The 20009-nt window shown below is 43.3% G+C and overlaps 1 protein-coding gene across 17 annotated transcripts in view; it reads right to left on the bottom strand.

Annotated features, from left to right (window-relative positions):
• CELF4 (CUGBP Elav-like family member 4) overlaps positions 1 to 20009 on the bottom strand; it is a 701622-nt gene that overhangs the window by 5586 nt on the left and 676027 nt on the right. For all 17 annotated transcript variants that reach the window (XM_018078794.2, XM_018078786.2, XM_018078787.2 and 14 more), the window contains one exon: positions 19141 to 19307. In XM_018078794.2, coding sequence (XP_017934283.1) covers positions 19180 to 19307 — 128 coding nt within the window. In that variant the 3' untranslated portion in view covers positions 19141 to 19179. The remainder of the gene's footprint in view (positions 1 to 19140; positions 19308 to 20009) is intronic.

Genomic DNA, 20009 nt, shown 5'->3' with positions numbered 1-20009 from the left:
AGAGAAGAGAAGAGAAGAGAAGAGAAGAGAAGAGAAGAGAAGAGAAGAGAAGAGAAGAGAAGAGAAGAGAAGAGAAGAGAAGAGAAGAGGGCATAAAGGAGAAAAAGAAACAAAAAGAAAAAGAAAAAAAAAGGAAAAAGAAAAAAAAGAAGAAAAAAACCTGCCAGAGGCTGGTTGCTACAATCTGTAGAAACACCCTGTTCCTTCCCTACAAGCAAAAATGTCCCTTTACTGGCCCATAGAATTTTGCCTCAGTAACCACTAAAAATCACTGCACACAATGATACGCTTGTCTCAGTCAGCAGCTCTGCACCCTGTTCCTCAGGTATAGCCTTTCTGTCCCCTTGGCAGGACTCATATCTCTCCTCCCAGCCTTTTTCTGAAAAGTCACTGCACACGACTGAAATTTCACCTTGTTTTGGGGTGTCACAAGAATACTGTTGGCAGTTCTGATCCTGAAGTCATGCATGCTGACTAGAGAAAATGGCTTTTTTTTCATTTGTTTGTTTGGGATGTCTTCACTGTTTCTGTGAACTGAAACATGCTTTCTGGCTGCAGCAGCTATGCTCAGCTGGCAAGAGGCGATGCTGAACTAAGCCTCTGATCCAAGCACTGACTTCAGCTCCACACTTTTCCCACAGTTGGTTGCTGTCTTGGTTAAAGCTGCCTCCTCCTTGATGGCTTGGCCCCAAAGTCCTGCCCTTCAGTGGTCTGGAAGTGTCAACCTGAGCTTCCTGGGGTTTGAGTGAAGACAATAGACTGGTACTCCCGAGGCAGATGCAAGATCTGTGTCTACAGTTATTTCACAAGCCAACAGAGAGAAAACTATCTTTTTCAAGAAGGCCCAGGTTAGAATTGTTGTCATTTGTGTCCCCAGGTACCTAAGAGTAAGTAGTGTCAGCTATGCAGCTTCTGGCTGTGCATGAGGAAGAGAAACAGGCTTCTAGGATCTCTCTTACCCCTCTGGGCTTTCTGGTCATGTCATAATACAGGAAAACAAGCAGCTGGGACAGGAAGGACGTCTGTCAGCACCACAGCAAGACCTATCTCTTTCCTTACCTCAGCTGTGCCAGCAGGAAAAGAAAGGGTTAACAGGCTTTGCTTCCCTGAATAGACCAAGGAGGCAACAGGAATGGGAGACATCTGTTGGAACAAACACCATCCTGCTCTATTTCTGGAAGTAGCAACAACATGCATCTCCTGTCTGGGGTTGGAGTATGGGATAACACCGTCTGCCAGGTCAGGGGTAGGAGCTCAGTGGACAATGGGTTTAGACGTGGATGCTAGACCCAGGCTGAGAAGAGGTTCTTTGGCATAACCTTACTGGGGAAAACATTTTATGTGCACAATGGGAAGGACCAGGCTGGTCTGTCAGTGACCACTGCTTTGCAGGTGACACAACCATCCCTCTGACTGTCCTCCACAGACACCCTCAGACACTGGATGAAACACACATGCACACACACACATATATATGTACAAATGAAGGATTAGGACTTGCTGAGGCTAAAAGAACAACAAAAAACACTTGAAAATGTTCTTTCAAACAAAAGTTACATGTGGTCATCCTCTCTGCCTAACTTGGGTCTGTATTTCAAGCACCAAATGAAAGCTGTCCTTCTAAAGCAGGGGTCTACAGCATCTACCCAGTCAGTGAAAGGGAGAAGACCCTTTGGCAGTCTCCAGGGACATGTCCAAGAACTTGTTCCACTGAGCAAACTATAACCAAATAAATCGGGCAAATGCCCAGCTGCTTCTTTGAATCACAGAAGTGGGGCCTGAGACTGTTCTCCTTGAACACTGGATAGACATAATGGCTTGAAGTTTTAAAGATGGGATTCACGATGAAGACACCTCCATCTGAGCAGATCACTCTAAGCCAGTATTAGTGGAGACACAGAGGGACAGCAGGAACCAATTCATTTATCCTCAGGGACTGTTCCAGATGAGACTGTGAGTCACGGCCACAAAGAGCTGGTATCTCTCATATTACAATGAGGACCTTGACTGACTAACTGTGAAGGAGACAGCTATGGTGTAGGTCTATACCATCAGGGGAAATGAATCTCAGTTAAAGCCTTGGTTAGACAAACATAAATCTAGTCATGTCCTTGTAACCTGTGCTGTCAGCAAAGTAGTCCTAATGCTACGAACATCTCTGTTGCGGGGGAGCTTTTCACAGCAGTTTCTGATTGGACTGTAAGGATAATCTCTGGATTGTAGGACACATTCGGTGCCCATGTACTGAGGTACTGGGTACTGAGGGAGCTGGTGTAGGTTCTCATAAAGCAGCTCTCCATCATTTATCATCAGTCCTGGGTAACTGGGGAAGTTCCAGTTGATTTAGGTTAGCCAGTGTGATGCCCATGCACAAGAAGGGCCAGAATGAAGGAGGATCCAGGGAACTACAGGTCTGTCAGTCTGACCTCGATGCTGGGGACGGTCATGAAGAGATCATTCTGAGTGCCATCACACAGCACGCACAGGAGAACCAGGGGATCAGGCCCAGCCAGCAGGGGTTTAGGAAAGGCAAGTCCTGCTTCACCAACCTGGTCTCCTTCTATGACAAGGTGACCTGCTCAGTGGATGAGGGAAAGGCTGTGGATGTTGACTTCCTGGACTTCAGTAAAGCCTTTGACACAGCATTCTCCTGGAGAAACTGGCTCCTTATGGCTTGGATGGATGCTCTGTTCCCTGGCTAAAAAACTGGCTGATGGCTGGGGCCAGAGAGTGCTGGTGCATGGAATTATATTCAGCTGAGGCCAGTCACTAGTGGAGTTCCCCAGGAGTCAGTACTGGGCCCAGTGGGAGGCTGAGGGGAGACCTTATTGCTGTCTGCATGAAAGGGTGTTGAAGACAGGTGGCAGTCAGTCTCTTTTCTCAGGTAACAAGAGACAGAACAAGAGCCAACAGCCTCAAATTGCATTAGGGGTGGCTTAGATTGGATATTAGGAAAAATTCCTTCACCAAAAGGGTTGTCGAGCACTGGAACTGGATGCCCAGGGATGTGGTGGTGTCACCACCCCTGGAGGTATTTAAAAGTTGTGTAGATGCAGTGCTTAGATCCACAGTTTAGTGGTGGACTTGTCAGTGCTGGGTTAATGGTTGGACTCAGTGTTCTTAGAGGTTTTTTACCACCTAATATATGCTATGACTCTATGATGCCCTTGCAGCAGGCAGATGACCTAAGAGGTGTGCGCAAGATGTTGCACAAGCCCAACAGAACCGAGACTGTATGGTGAGTGCCACAGCACAGGAGCTGTCACTATATATCTGCTAAGCTTGCAAATGCAGCCAACTTTAGGAGCAAGCTTGCTGTGTGCCTTCACAGGACCACACAAACCGTCCAGCACTGCCACCATCATGGTGGGCTACCAAGTTGAAATTCTTCTTCCTCTGCAGAAATCTACTGCCTCCAATTCCTCGTCATTTCTGCCATGTCTCTCCCCTGAGTCCTTGTTACTCAAGTCTCCACTGATCATCTCTACCTCTTTATTCTTTTCTTGGAGGTGAGAAGCCTCTCCCTGAAGAAATCCAAGGGCTCTCACTTCTTCCGGCACCAAAGTGGCAGCCTCCTCTGCTCACACTTAAGCCTCTGATCATGGCATATGCACACTTCTTCACCTTTATGCAGTGCACATTATTCTCCGTTTAGTTACAGACACATATGTGCCTTTGCATTCCACCCAAAATCACCGTCAGGATCCTGACCTTCTCTCTGCTGGATCCTGTGCCCAAGCACACCTACTGGAAGGAACTGGAGATGTTTTTTTCTACAGGTGGCAGATCTTCACAGCTATTGCCTCTGAAGCTAATCAATATTATTAAAATTCCAGCCCGTGTTTTTCTCCCTTACCTTTTGTCCTGTTTCTATAGCAATTTCAATCTCTGTTTTTGTCTCTGTGTTAACTTGCTTCCAAAGCTGGATGGCTCTGCTTTTCCTCTGCCTCAGCCCTCCTTTTGACTGCACCCCAATACTAACCCACACAGATCCCCCTTTCCCCAGCTCCTGGCCAGACTGCCTGCAGAGCTGGATAAAGGAGGCAGGGCTCTCCAAAACAGACTCCATCCCTATGACAACCACTTTTAAGGCTGTTTTGGAAAGTCCAAGATCAGGAGACCAAATATCTTAGAGTGGGAAGGGCAGTGCAGTGAAGGGGAATTTGCATCCATGCTGGGATTGAAAGAAGCCTGATAATTTATACTAGACAACAACACATTTACCTGGACTCTTGGGATGATATTTTTGGGAGGGGGGGGAGGAAGAATGCTTTTGTCAGATGCTTCGATTCTAACATCTGAAGGTTGAAGAGGAGACAGATTGTATATATGAATCTTTATATACATGAATATGCACACAAACATGTCCTACATATGTATATGTACAGAGGTATTACATATACATATATATTAGCAGAGACAAATACACATACACAGACAGAGAAGCCAATGTGATCTAACAGGGAGATGGGAGTCCAGCATTTCAAATGCAAATGTTTTCTGTATTTTTTTTTGTTAATATGCTTGATGACCCTGCCTCATTTTTCTAATTTATAAATTTAAGGTGATGATAGAAATTAGCGCTTAAATTGCAATGCCCTTCTTTCAAATAATTGTATGACTTACTTGCTGTGCAGTGTTGTTACTAGGGTTGCTCTCATTTAACTATGTTACATTAAAAGCTAGTTGAAAAATTACAATTATTTTCCAGGGGAAAATTGTCATTATTTTGGCTTTCTTTCCTGTGAACATTTTAGTTAATAAACAAAACAAATCTGGGGTGGGGGAGGTGGCCAGAGAAATAGATTAATTTTTGCCTTTTTTTTTAATCAATCTGAAAACCAGTCCAATTTTAACAGGAATTTAGTGTTTTGAAGCCAATATTTTTAATCAAGATAGGGGGTTTTTTTTATTATTTTTTTTTCCTGTCTGCATTTCTTTTTTAATCTACTAGAATGAAAATTTGTTGTGGAAACATCCAGTTTGGTCAAAATGTCACTTTTTGGTCACCCACTCCTCCCCCAGCTGGTTTGATGAAAAATTGTCAAGCAGCAATAGCTGTGTCACCTCTGATTTATCTATTTTTCTAGAGCCATTAGTCTCAAGCAGCGGATGAAAAAGCACCACAAAGGAGCAGCTGCTCCTGGAGGAGCCATCCCGGATGGTCAGAAAATGTCACTGGCTCCCTGAGTGGTGTTGCCTTTTCTCACTCTGTCCCCAAGCAGTGGCAGAAGAGGTGGTCACAGTGTGGTGAGGATCACAGTGAGGTGGGAGGCATCTCAAAAGAGACGTGAAGGTGTGTGACAGGAGGAAAGGCTGGGCTGGGCAGAATGGGGGTGCAGGGTGGGCTGGTGCAGGAGGGGGCTTCGGTCTGCCTGGCACCAGGGTTGCTGCTGGGAGCAATTAAGGGCTTGGTAAGGGCTGAGTGGTCACAGCCCTATTCACCTTCCTCAGCCACATCCAGAATTTACTTGCTCATGCAAACATAGCTGTAAGCTCTGTTCCTCTCTCAGCTGTGTTTTGCCAACCAAGAGCTTTGCAGGCAAAGATCAGTGCAATGAACTCAGGTCATTTTGGGAAGCAGAGTGGTAGTGATGGTAAAGGTCAAATGAATGCCATATGGCTACTTTTCTAGCAAAGCCTGAAGCCTCTTTCCCTCCTGATGGCCATCTCAGTGGGTCCTGTGCCCTGAGGAGCATTTCTCGTGCCTCATAAGGAGTGCTCACCCCTGCTTTTGCTGCAGGTGAACATTAGGTGAGAGAGAAAATTAGGCTTGGTGGTAGCTGCCTTTCTGCACATAATGAAAGGTTCTTTATTACAAGGGGGCCTCAAGGAGTTTACTATCTCCTGAGCATTGTTCCAACAGTTTAATTAAAAAAATGTACATGGCTGAGAACTAAGTCTAATTGGGAAGCTGTAAGAAAGCCTCAGTGCCCACTCTCTTCTGGTGCCTTTATAGAGTGATTAGAGCTTATCAAAATGCTGATGAACCCAGCACTACACTCTCCTGTTTTTGTTGCTGACAGTTAGATTGGGATGCTCACTCTCCTCTTCCTTTCCTCACCATCCTCCTGGGATGATCTCAAGACCCCAGACAAACCCAGCTGATGGATCTCAGCAGGTACGATTAAGGTGCCTGTGACCTCCTGGTAGGTTGCCTGATACATCCTGCCTGGGGCTCAAGTACCTGACACAAGACACAATAGCCCACAGCTGTCTGCCAGGCTCTGGGGTAAGAATTTGGTCTGTAGTTGCTCACCAGGTACAGGAAAGATGTGTTGGAGTGGTGTCTGTGTGGGGTTGCATCCAAGAAAGAAGGAGACCCCAGCTCTTCTCCCTGCCTGAAATCCCTGTCAGGGTCCTCAGTGAGTCTCCCAAAGCTGGTCCTGTGCCATATATATACTGGGACTGTTCCCCAGAAGTGAGACTTCACTCTTCTTCTGCCAAGCCTGTTCAGCACCTCGCCTAGCTGCTGTACCCCTCTAAATCAGAATGCAGCCAGGAACACATACTCCCAGCTTGCAATACTCAATTACTCCTTCTGATATTTTATTTTTTTTGCCTGCAGCTTCAAATTACCTTCAAGGTGCACAGTGCAATTAGCTAAAAATATTTCCTGCTTCGTTTTAATTGCACTAAAACTCTAATGTACCTCCAGCAAGGAGCAGTTAGGTGGAAACTGGTGCCCCAAATATTTCAAATTGATTAAAGCCCAGGACGATTCAATAAGCTTATACAGTTCTATTAATTATTAAATGTTATTAATTTTTTGTTAAAAAGCTCAAAAACATTCTTGAAGCCACATTCTGCATGATGCTTCTGAATGAAGATATTTTCACTGAGATTATAACTCTTTCTGAGTTGGAGAAAGATAAGGCAAGAATTCCTCCATATAATTGGAGCAGTTTCCATCTGAAGAATTCACATCACTCGGCAAATTTTAGTATCTCAGAGTTTGATTCTGAAAACACTTATGCATGTGACTTGTGTCTGTGACTCATTTCACTGCTATAGCTGAGGTATTTATATGGTCCTAATTTAGAGTTGTAGCACATTTTTGTTCCAAACCTTTCTTAGTGGAAAATGCAGGTGATCAGTCAAAAATTATGATTGCTTAAAAAATAATCAAAAACTTTTTGTCTGAGAACTTAAAAAGAAATCAAAGACAAAACAATTTTTTTGGGGAAAGCACTGAAAACCAATGTTCTGATTCCCATGATGTCTGGTTCATAAGATTACTTCAATGTACTTTCCAAAGAGTATTGAAAATAAATCCCAAATTGTATTTACATCCAGTTGAGTTTGATCAGTCTCAGTCCTTCAGGTTTCTGGTTCTTTGTCACCTCAGGCAGCCTGTGCTTATGAGGCATGTCCCCTTGTTCCTGCAGCTGTGCTGGCTCGGAATTGCTATCTTCCCCTGATCCACAGAGCTGAACTGGGAAAATTCAGCAAGTTCCTCATCAGTCTCATACAAATGACAGGATCACATTAACCTAAGCCTTTATGCTCCTCCCTGTGCCTAAGGGCTAGGGATTAGTCTGACTGAGGGATAGTGGTCCAGTAGAGGTGGGATTAAGTGCATGTCCCACCCACTTCCATGGCTGTGAAGGAAATCTGCCAGTGATGGTGGAGTCCAGGGCAAACTTCAGAAAGATGCTACCCATCTCTGCAACTCTCTTTCCTTCTCCTGCACTCATCAGGGCAAGAAAAACCTCTGACCATCTCCACAATGGCTCATGTCCACCACTGATTCTTACAGAATTTCGAGGGAAATTGAATGTGCTCAGCCTCTTGACAAAGGGCACATTGAGAAGATGAGTCTCAGGAAAAGAAATAACCCAGCAGCCCCTCACTGCTGGTGTGCAAGTTCATTCACTTGCTTCCTCTGAAGCAGAACTCCAGGAAGGCAGGTTTTGGCTCCTCCTTCCCCTTGGGAATACAGGAGACAGATTAAAGAGTAGCAGAAAAAAAGTTATTTCACAGTTAGTCTGCCCCGAACAGGAAAAGGTTCCTGACACCAACAAACTAATCAACACTGAAAGCTTATGAGGTCAAGGTTTCCCCTCTCCTCCATTATTCTTCTGATTTTTTCTGACTGGCTGGGACTCAATAGACTGCCCTGGCAAGTCTATAAATATAAAATCCTTTCTTGTCTTCTTCTGGAACTCACCAAAGACCATTTGAATACCTTCAGGGAGAAGTTAAAACTCAACAAAATCAAAGCAACTCACAAGAAACAGGTTGTCCAGCCAATCTTCAAATGGTGACCATTCTGTAAGTCAGTCCCAAGAAGCTTGTCTCTGCTCAACAGGAATTGGGAAAGGCAGCTCTCCCTCCTAAGAGCAATCCCTCTGGATTCGGTGTTTTGTGTAAAGACTTATGTCCAGGAATGCTAACGCCAAATAACTGAACTGGCCTAGCTGGCAACAGGGTGAGAGCTGTGCCTGAAGGAAGCAGCTTGTGACCATCGAGGTTAAGCTCTGACCATGTGGGCTGCCTTGAGCACCTCAGTGCCTGTGCCTCCTCCCCTGTGTTGCCTTGAACAGCCACCAGTCCACAGCTGTGGGAGTTTCCCCGACCTAACCACCAAGAAGAATCCACCCTTTGCAGAGTCTGAAAAGAGGGAAACACTTGCTATTGGCCCCTACCCTTTACAGTGTAAAATGCTTCTGAAGTCAAATGAGAAGAGTTTATACACCCTCTTGGTACAGAGGAGAAATGACAGAGGAGCTGGGAAGATCTATGACTTGTGCTGCATTGGAAATGTCCAAAGTTCCTGCCCCAAAGCACTGCCTGTGTTCTCTCCGTTGCAACGCAAGGAACTTTATTTGGCACTCTTTCCATGGCAAAGGCAAGGCTGCTCCCTCCACCTCTCCTATCCTTGGGTTCTCTGATGGGACATGCTCCTTCAGTGCTTTGGTAGAAAAGAAGGAAAAAAAAAATGCCCCATTCCCTACCAAGATCTGACAAACAGGAATCATAGCTGCAGCATAAGCTTCTCTGATGAATTCTGCCTCAGCAAAATGAAATTAAGATTTCAGCAAACAAGTTCCAATTCCGTGGTACCAGTAGAACAAATGACATCTGATAATTGCTAACTCCTTTTGCTTATTCTTTGCTCTGTTCACCCCATCAGTCTCTTCAGATTATATTTTCAGCTGAGTTTAATGAACGCCATTTATTAAACTAACACCAGGGTTCTGCTTTGGCCTCAGACAGATGTGCCTGCTAATATGAATCATTTTGTTCAATTGGATTATTCTGATGGAGAGCGGATCCCTGCCACTCCAAGGAGCACAAACAAATGGGGAACAGCTCGCCTCCAGTTGTGACCAGCCGCTTGCCTTCATTAGGAGGCAGCTCCAGGCTCCGCAGGCAGCTTGGCAGGATGGTGTCCCTACTGCTCCTGTCAGCCAGCAATTCTGCTCCTTTCCATTTCCCTCTCATGCACAGAGAGAGCCCAGATTTCAGGGTGGCCCTGAGCCTGGTTTGTCCAGGGGACATGAGCATCACTGCTACCTTTCCTGCGCTGGACGTGGGCAACAGGGTTTGCCACCACCTTCATCATGATGAATGGTCCCTATGTGAATGCAAACCAGACTGCCCTAACTGTGTGTCCTTCCCTTCCCAGTATGGCATATTTGACCTCCTTTACGTTGACACCTGAGAAAATGTGGACCACTTATTTGCTATTGATCCTTCTTTACTCTGATCTTCTCCAATTATTTGGGCAAAGGGACAGGGATGATATGCTTTTAAAGGTTTGTGTTAATCAGAAATAAGAGATAACATCCATCTGAAATCTCCTAGACAGATATTCCCTTAGTCTATCATTTGGGATTTTAGCGTTGAAAATTTTGGGTCAATCTCTGTAATACCTTGTGTTCAGGCACCAGACATCCATCTATCTGTCTATCTCAATACAAATCCTGCCTTCTGTGAACCATAAAACTCTGAGCAGAGTGACATTACCACTTCTCACCTCGACAGAACACACTGAGCACACGTAACTTGGGGAAAAATTACAGAGGCAATTTGAAAGATTAGAAGAGAAAAAGCAGAAGATTTCTGCTCCCTGAGAATAAGTGGCCAAATCCCACAAGTCTTTAGCTGGCACAAATCATCATCACTCTGTTAATGCCTACTCTTTTCCCAGGTGAAGGGCAGGCCCAGCACTTGTCCAGATACCTGTGAACTTCAGGACAACTCCTTTATTCTAGAGCATTTCTGAACAAAGAAATTGTTTGCATTTTAATCCTAATAAACATTCTGGGGTTACTTCCAGAAATCCCTGGTGAGTATCAGAAGTCAGGCTGTCAGGAAGTAGGTCTGTGAAAGAGAGAAGACCCCAGAGAGAGCCCTGGTGCCAGTCTGTGTGCCTTTACTAACAGCCCTTTAGCATGCTCCTCAGCAAAGCCATCTACTGAGACATTAATTCCTTCATTCAGGTTTAAGTGTAGGAATAGTTCTCCAGGAGTGAGACATTCCTTTACTCCTGATGACGATCTGTACACCCTTCTCTAAATTGCATTACAAAGTGCTTCACAGGTAACGGGAACAAGACCTATAGGAATTCCTGTCGGGATTTTTTGTAACAGGGTCTGTACAGTCTGTACAAAATAATGCTCTTGTGAGATAAGAGTAGAAGACAGAAGTCTCTCAGATAAACCCCCCTCTGAAAGCACCAAGTCTCTTAAAAACTGACATGTAAGAGCCCAGTTTCCTAAAGCTGGAATTGGGCTACCTGCCTGGTTCCCTTTCCCAGTGTCCAGTCCGTCATGGTGGAGAAATACGTACCATACAAGGAAAATGCACAGAGAAAAATAAAGAACATGGAAAGCATTCACTTCTCATATGTTATGGGAAATGGGATGCAACCTCTACTCCTGAGTGGAAAAGTTTCAAGAGAGTAAAGAAAAATAGAGTATCTTTTCCAACAAAGACACATTTGTAGCTGACTGCACAGCCCTTGGGTTTAATGGCCCAATCATTTCCAAATCCTTAGAAATCAAGGTGGTGAAAACCTGTTTTCTTGTGGAACAACCTGCTTTTTCAGACTCTACCATAACAATCAGGGCCATGGTCCACAGTGCATCCAAATCAACCAACAGATATCTATTGGCTTCAAGGACTGGGCCTCATATAGCCAGAAATCTCAAAGGTAGGCATCTTGTCACTGCGAGGATTTTAAAGTGTTACCCTGCTTTGCATAGAACAGATGGATGTTTCTTACATAGGAAAAAGTGGATATCTGAAAAGGTGGGGAAGGAAAATGTATCTCCCAATAATGGGAGAAATCTGCCTTCTGAAGAGGATTACTGGAGAGTGGAACTGCAGCTTTCCAGGGGTGCAAGAGAATTTCTTCTGTTTGTCAGTCATTGTTGTATAAGGGGATTTTAAAATAAGCCACAGAGATGTTTGGAGATAGGCATGATCATTTCACAGTCTCTCTGCTCTAAGAAGACCACAGTGGCCAGAATGGTGACATTGTGCCTCCCTCTAGAATTGCAAATAATTGAAACATCTCTGCTGGGAGAACATTTAGAGCTAAATAAGTAATAGTGGGCCTGAATCCTTGGCTGCCATAAATCAGTGTCACTTCACTGACTTCAGAGAAGCTGGTGATTGACGCTGCATGAGAACTTAGCCCGATCATGGTTGTGGTTAGTACCTTTCCAGATAGAGCATTGAGTTTTCATTTACTCTGCTTCTTGCTTGGGGAATGACTTAACTGCTGTTCTACTTTCCCCTCCAGCTCAGCCTTCTACCAAATATTTCAAAAAGGTTGGATGAAGCTCAGCTAAGTGGAAAAACGAACCGTTTGAAATGAAAACTCTCTCTTTTTTTTTTTTTTTTTTCCTAACTGCAGTCACAGGGCAGGATGAAAGACACTTGAGAAGCAGGGTTTGTACCGTAAACCTTCAATTCTCTGCTACAGCTGAATCAAACACTTCAGAGACCAGAGTTTTGATATTCACTTGTATCTGGCCAAAGTTACCGTACCCATGAATTATTCAAATATGCAATTATTGCATTTGCTATATCACTGGGTATAACCGTGGGAAAGAGAAACAGTGTCCTAGTGCAGCTGATTGTATATGCCTTCCAAACCATAAGGACATCAATTTAAGGTGCTCACATTGATGGAGTACTCTGCAACCCCTTATTAAGATTCTTGCCAACTCCTGTAGCAGTTTTCCCCTGCAGAGTAAATTTCATGGAGTTTTTTTAGCCTCCCTTTTCTTTATCTCTACAGTGTAAGTGCCAAACACTACCCCATACAGCTTCAATTCATGGTTCTGCAGTAGCTCTCAAAGGTCAGTGACAAAAAGATAGGATCATTTTCAGCTTACTGATCAATGCTGCACAAGTGACCTGAGTCCTGTGAACCACATGTTGAGGCTGACTTGTAACTCTAAATTTATTGAGAGTTTCCAGTTTCCTGTGTTAACCTTCTCTGCTGTTCACTTCTACTTAGAGCCAGAGGGCTGTGCCCTACCTTTGTCCTATACTGTCCACATTATCCCTACCTGGACAAAAAAAAGCATGTTCATGATGCTCATGTTCTCATTAACTAAACTCACCACAGACAGCTCTATTGGCCTTCAAATATGGGGCCATCTGAGAGGAACATCTCTAAAGCCCTAGACCTTTCTGATTCCATAAAATGAGCTTCAAATGACTTGCCCTTTGCTCTCTCCCCGAGTAGCCTTATTTGATGGTCTTGCAGGAAAATGACCATGCTTGGTTTTTTAAGACTCATCCTGAATTTTCATAAGCCTCTTTCACTGTGGGTCTTTCCCTTCTATCATTCTCTTTGTACATATTTTGTTTAGCAGAAGATTCATTCTGCCAGTGTTTGCTGCTGCTGCTGCTGCTGAAAAAAACATTTTGGCTATGGGTGTCTCCTGTGCTTTTCCATCTCTTCGACCCTCATTCCAAATCATGGCTGTTTAAAACACCCGCCCTTTCCTTTTCTTATATTTTCCAGCTTTTCTTCAAGTTGCAGTCCCTTGTACACTGGCCTAGCAAATCTCTGTGATGAATGAATGTAGTAAAAGGTTCCTTCAAAGGCTGCTGTTTTCAGATTACTGCAGCTGCCCATTAACTAACACAATTGAAGCTCACACTGAGCTCAAGAGGCTCTAAAATCTGACTTATTCAGATAATCTGTGTGACATTGTCCACATGAGCTCCCATACCAATCTTGTTGGTCAAGTTGTTGAATTTGACACTACCACCCTTCAGTCAACCCTACAATTTTGCATGTTTTGCTGTTGGAAGTCTTTGAAGAGGGCACAATCATAACAAGCTCCTGGTCTTTTCACAGCACGGACAAGTCAGAAGGCTCTTTGTTGGCTGAGTCATTGGCAAAAGTTCTCACAAGACACCAAAATTTTACTTCAGATCATAGGAACCAAGAGCATCACAGTGGGATGAGAAATGGGAGGCTGCTTTCACATCTATTATTTAGTACTGAAATAATTATATTATCTAACATTAAAAAAAAAAGGGGGGGGGACATGGGTTTTAATGAAGAATTCCTGCTCTGAACTGAGGGAAAGTGTTATGGTTTTGCATTGTACTGCTCTATCAGTCCCATGACAAATAGCATGGATCCGTTAGTGACCTACATGGACTCATTTAGATGCAAACACAGCAATACTCCTGAAAAGCTGCCCTGCTTTGAGGAAGAACAAGTTCCAAATATTGCTGAATGGAACTCAGTCTCAGAGCAGTAATTACTGATTGTAATTTTGGAGTAAATTCAGTAATTAATTATTGTCGTTTTCCATCAGTGCATTATATTGTATGCCAATCTTAGAATACAATAATTAGCAAATGGGATTTTGCATGCTCTGGTATCGAAACTGTGGTTTATAGAACAGACATGAGAATTTTACCATAATAAAGTTATAAGTAATTTAAATGGGCAGGCAGGTTAAAAACTATCAGCCAGTAAAGAGTTTCCTTGTCAGTTTTGCAAACATCTTCAGGAGCTTTGTTTCAGCCTCTCCCACCAAAATTCATGTCCTTTCTCTCAGTACAAGCACAGCAACAAAGTTGGGGTTGCAAACACAGTGAGAGATGCTTAATTTTATCTCAGTTGTCAGTGGAAATGAAAAACAAAAGTAATCCAAAGATTAGAAAAAAATATTGGCTGAGGTGATGTTTTTCCAGTACCTAAACAGACTTTCCTAAATTAAGCTGTGCTGATTTTTTTCTCTCTTTATTCAGTCACATTAAGCTTGTGCTGGAGTACTGTTTTGATGCAATTATACTAGTGCAAATTTCCATAATGTAAGCAAGTCCTAAATGATCTAAGTGATGACTAAAGGAGGGAAACAACAATAATCTGTGCAGGTGGAAGAGGAGCTGGTTAGCATGATTGTAGGAGGCATAACTACAAGAAATGGGATTTTATCCTGATAAAAGATATTTGGTTTGAATCTCAAGATGAATAGTCTAATGGAAAACAGTGAGATCAATGCAGCTGCAGAATAGCCTCTCACTGGAGGTAATAGAAACTTATCTGAGAGGCATAAGCAGCAAAAAAAATCAGTAAAAAATACACTTTCATTAGACTTTGCATTGAAGTCATCTGAAATGACAAGAGAAGCCAGAAATTTTCCATTCACATCTGTTTGTTTATGGGCATTTGGAATTTTGCTTGTTTGTTTTATTTTTGGCTGATAGTGTCTACTTACTATAAAATGAAGGGGTTTTTTTATTTGTTTGGTTTTTTTTTGTTTGGTTGGTTGGGTTTTTTCTCTTATTAGGGAGCTGAAAGAGAAAAACGCAAAGTTTTCCAGTTTCACACGTTCTGCAATAAACCACACAGGTTCAAGAAGCTGTGAAGGAGGACGTGAACATCTTTTTTTTTTTTTTTTTTTTTTTTGTGTTTGAACTTTGGCCTATGTTATTTCCCCTGGTGTTTTGGAGAAGCGGGTTGCCTGGACACTGCATTCGTTTAATGTTTTGTCACTATTCTTAGGAGCACAGCTAAGAAAATCTTACTGTTGGCCTTTTTTTCCCCCACTCTTCTGTTTCCCTTTTACCTCACTCAGTCTGTCTCACTCACACTCACTTTGTCTCTCTCAGTTTCATGCCAGTGCTCCCAGTCAGTCTCACCCAAATGTCCCTCCATCTTTAGCTTTAAATAAAACTTCAACAGCAGAGTATCTGTCCAAGGTGGAAAGCATCTCTTTGCTAATGATCAGTCACTGTAATGAAGCCACAGAAGTGGAATGGACAGGATTTTCACTGCTCTTGTGTGTAATGTCTTTTATTGATCTATCAGCTGGATGGTTCTGGGCTGCTCTGTGTTATGTCCTTAAAAAGAGCTGTGACCTATGCAGTTTTCTGGGCAGCATTATCCTACCATGGGCAGCATTATCCTACCATGGATAATACTGACTGAGCATGGATGGGGCACCACAACGAGCTCCCAGACCCAGTGCAGAGGGCTGGAATTGAACTGATCACATCTGCTCCCATGGGGAGGAACAGAGGAGAGCTCTCCTCCCTGCCTGTCCCGGCAGTGCTCCCTGGCACTGGCCGTGCAGAGGGCTCACACACAGCCCCAGACACTGCAAGTTGTACCTGAAACTTTGTTCACAGCACAGGGTACTGAAGGGCTCCTAGGAATGGCCACCCAAGGGAGCTGTGGATTTCAGGTTGTTTTTTTCTTAATTATTTTGTGCATTTTCTATATGAAAGACACACAAAACGCCTCTGAATCTTTGCCTCCTAGTCCTGAGGGGGGATTGGTAATAGAATGTATTGATTCTGGCAGAGTTGCCTCAAATGATTCTCCTCTCTTTTGCTTTCTCCCAACCCACCCTTTCTCTACCCCCTCTCTCCCCTCCCACCCTCCCTTTTACTTTCCCACAACCACCTCTTTAATTAGAAAGAAAAAAGAGAACAGAGGCAGCCATTTTGGAAACATTTTGCCATCTAAATTCTTCAGAGCTTTGCTTGCTGCAGCTTATCTGCCACATCACAGAGACCCTTTCAGTGTTTGACAGCAACTTTAGAGCACTTGCAATGAAAATAAAGGAGTTCAAATCACTGTGGCCTAGACTGCTTGTGTCCCAAAAGGGAGATTTTTACTTTTTTTTTTTTTAAAGAAATGCATCCAGAATTAAAATTGAGTGAAGATCTTTCTCTCTAAGTTAGGAAATAAGCAGTCTGGTGAATTACATCAAACTGGGTGCAACTTTTTGTTGTTTTTGTTGTTGTTGGTATCTTCTTATTTTGAAAGGAATTCAATAAAACGAGATACTTCCTTAAAAAAAACCCAGTTAAAAAGTTTCTTGAAGCACATGAGTAATTGCCCTGATGTCAATATGGTTATACACATGCTTCAAATTGGAATTAAAGACCCTGAAGAGCTGCGGCGAAAGTACAGATAGATAAAAAACCATACTGGAGTTATTGTGTTTCTATCAGTTAAAGGAAGTTGCAAATCAAACTCCCGTGGGGGTACAGTAACACCGTGCCGAGCCAGGAACAACTGACCTATCTCTGAGTCAGGCTTAGCAACTGAGTGCTTAGCAAGTGCTGACAGCTATTGCCCAGCCCTGGTGGGAAGCTGACTTGTGAACACCATGAGTAAGAGCACTGTCTGCTTCTGAGGTGCTGGTATCGATGTTTCCAAGCACTGGAAAGCAGATGAGCTGAAGGAAGAGCTGGGTTTAAGCCCTTCTGATATTTTGGGTACCCTTGCTGTCACCAAGTGTTCTCTCCAGTCTTATGCAGTAAGGTACTCCCTGTGCTAAACAAAATCCTTCCCTGGGATATGCTCCTGCAATGTCCTCCTGGGGCCACAAGCACTCAGGCAATTCCCTTTGTTAGGTGAAAAAATACATACACAAAACCTTTTTCTCCTTTTCTAAAAGCCAGGTACAGCTCCTGCAAAGGTCTCGCCAAGGTGTGAGTATACAAGAGAATAAGGACCTTACTCCATTTTGGCAGGATCTCTAAAAAACTCTCCTGTAAGCCAAGTATGGAAGTGACACGGTGGTAACAACTGAATGATTTTGCAAAGCATTAAAACCAAAATAAAAACCAGGAAGGCTAAAGGACTTCCTACTTAGAGGCAATACATCAAGACTCTTCTGCTTTGTAGAAGCAAAGGAAAGGGAAAAAACTCTCTAAGGGAGACATATGAAATTTTATTACCATTTTACCTACTCGGACCTTTTTATATAATTTGTTGGGGAAAAAAATAACGCAAACAACAAATCTCAGTCCTACTAGTGAGTAATCCTTTTACAGGAAAACAAGCTGAGAACCCAGCATCAGCCTGATCATGTAGAAGAAGAGCACTTCATAATGATCCATGATAATAAGAATACCATAGACTTAAATCTTTAACAGCACAGGTGTCCACAGCCCTGTATCTTCTTACACACTTAGGAAACAACCATATCCTCAGTGATCACAGCTATGCTATGATATAAAACTATTTCTTGGTGCCTAACTAGGGACACCTTTGTGTTCCTTGATCCCTTTGCAGGTGCTACTGAAAACCTTCCTGACAAAGACAGTCCTTGCTTTAACAAAATCGCATGCATGCATCTCCCGCTCTCCCCCAGCAAAGCCTGCAGTACAAAGCCAGTGTGATGAAGCAAAAAGCGTTTGGATATGGAAACATATTTTGGTTTCAAGCTTCCAAGAGGCCTTTTCATAAGCAAGGAAAAGAAAAGAGGTATTCGAAGAGGGAAAATTCATTGACAGTTATTTTCATATGGTCACATATAAAGGAGAGTCTAAACTACGGACCTGTTTCTTGCACATGCACCTGATATGTTTATTGGAAGGTTTCTTAATCTCTTTTACATTGTCTTCAGTGCAGCACCTCTTTCAAAAACATTTTGATCCCATTCCTTAATTCCCTGGGAACAGGGTACTGCTCTGAAGACTGGAAAAATACATTTTTCAAAGATATTAGAGATACCAGTGAAAAATTAAACCACTCCATTTTTCTTTGGGAAAGTTGAAGATAGGGATTTCCTGCCTGTCTTAGATGAGTCAAAAAGGGCCTGAATCAAAATCACGGAATCTTAGACATTACAGCTAAAATGGCATGGAAAGGTCACCTAACCCGTCTCTTTATCACTAATTCAGGAATACAAATTGCTTGCTACAGCTTAGGGCCTTCCTAGCTGCTGCGTTTATCTGGTGTGGAACTGTTTTAACAATAGGGAGACTTCCTGTCTCTGCAAACAAATAATTAGGGGTCAATATTTCTGTTTCTCAAAGAATTATCTAATGGAAGAGCCAGCCAGTGGTGGAAAATATTTCCATTTTTGGAAATATCTCCATTTTTGTTATTGGTGATAGGTTGGGATTCCAGCCTGCTGCTTCTGATACTTTTGATGCTTTTACATGTATTATAAGTTCCCTTGGAGCATCAAGCTGGCTTCTTTCCAGCAACACACAGTACATAAGTCTAACACTGAGACCCTAGGTCCTTGCTTGAGCTAAACTTCCTTGGCTTTGGTTGGGTTTTATCTACACACAGAAGTTTAAAACAACTCAGGAAGAAGTGAACATGGATCCCTCTATTAATTTCTTGGGTTTGGGAAGAAATAAATTAGGAGTTACTTGGTTGTTAGGGAGACATATTTACATCAAGTTATTATGCTGAGATGAAATTGGATACAGACTTTACCGCATGAAGAATGAAGAATGCTTTGAAACGTTTGCAACACAGAGCTATTGAGACAGACACTGTCCCAGTCCAGTCACCTGGGATTAAACCGCAGCCCAGTCCCACCTCTCAACTGCAGATTTTCTTCAGGCACTAAAAATGCTCTCTTTGGCTGAGCAAGGAGAATTAGTACAGTTGCTGACTCTCCTCTAGTGACCAGAAACACTTTCTAGAGATGCAGGATGCCGCTGGGGTGAGTAACTTGGCTCATCCCTTGTTAAGCATCCTTCCACCTCTTTTTCTACAGACATACACACACAAACAGTCCCTAGTTTATGTGGGGGTGTGTGTCTGTGCAGAGTGGCTCTAGCCAGAGTGAAAAAGGCAGAAGTTAGAGAGTCACAGAACTGTATATTTCTGAGGGTCTACAACACAGAGAGACGCTACAACTGTAGCTGACACCCCTTTCCCCATGCAGTTACCTGTGCTAGTGCTTGGTATCCAGTGGTTCCCACAACTCTTCAGTAGGGACGATTAGCATCCTTTGGCCTCTTCAGCTGCACCTTCAGCCTCTTCATGCCAATCTGGAATCCATTCATGGCCTGGATAGCAGCTTGGGCACTGGCAGGATTGTCAAAACTCACAAAACCTGTCAAAACATGAGGCAAGGCAGGGGGCTTAATGAGCTGAAGGGTGCCAAGGCACGTACATGCAACGACCACTGAGAATGAACATGGGGAGGGGGGTGAGGGCTCTGAGAGGGGGGAAGTGAGCAGGTAGGAGGGTGGGCGGGTGGTCAGGAGAGTGAGGAGAGGATGGTTGCCAATGTGGGACAAAGGATAGGAGGGGTTGTTACAGATCAGTGTCCCAGGACACAGTGCCTGGTCTGAGTGCTAGTTTGAACACAAGACTATGTGAAGCACAGGGATCCAAATGTTGGTGCCACTGAACCAGCACACACAAAATTTGGGTCACCTTTGAGCTGGGAGTCAGCAGATGTAACGCATGGTCTCAAGGCACTCTATCTTACTCTCTTTCCCTCTATCATGATTGGGGTAAACCTCTAGACCCTTCTTAACTTGCCAGCATAAATTTTCCTTTGCCTTCCAATCTTAACGATGAGGGGAATCTGATATACCTACTGTTACTTCCTTATTATGACAATATAAGTAAAATGTGAATTTAATAAGTTCTCCGTTATGATATTCATTGGCATGAATAGTTTGATTGTTGGCCAGCTAAGCAATATAAAGACCTTTAATAACTGGCAATTTCTTCAGACTTTATGTTGACTCTGCAGTTGAGAGAGATGAACACTAGTACCTTCCTAACATGGTTTCCCTGAGTAGTT

The sequence above is a fragment of the Manacus vitellinus genome, unplaced genomic scaffold (assembly GCF_001715985.3).
Source record: "Manacus vitellinus isolate BGI_N305 unplaced genomic scaffold, ASM171598v3 scaffold_42_pilon, whole genome shotgun sequence".
Lineage (NCBI taxonomy): Eukaryota > Metazoa > Chordata > Aves > Passeriformes > Pipridae > Manacus > Manacus vitellinus.
This window is presented reverse-complemented; position numbering and strand designations above follow the sequence as displayed.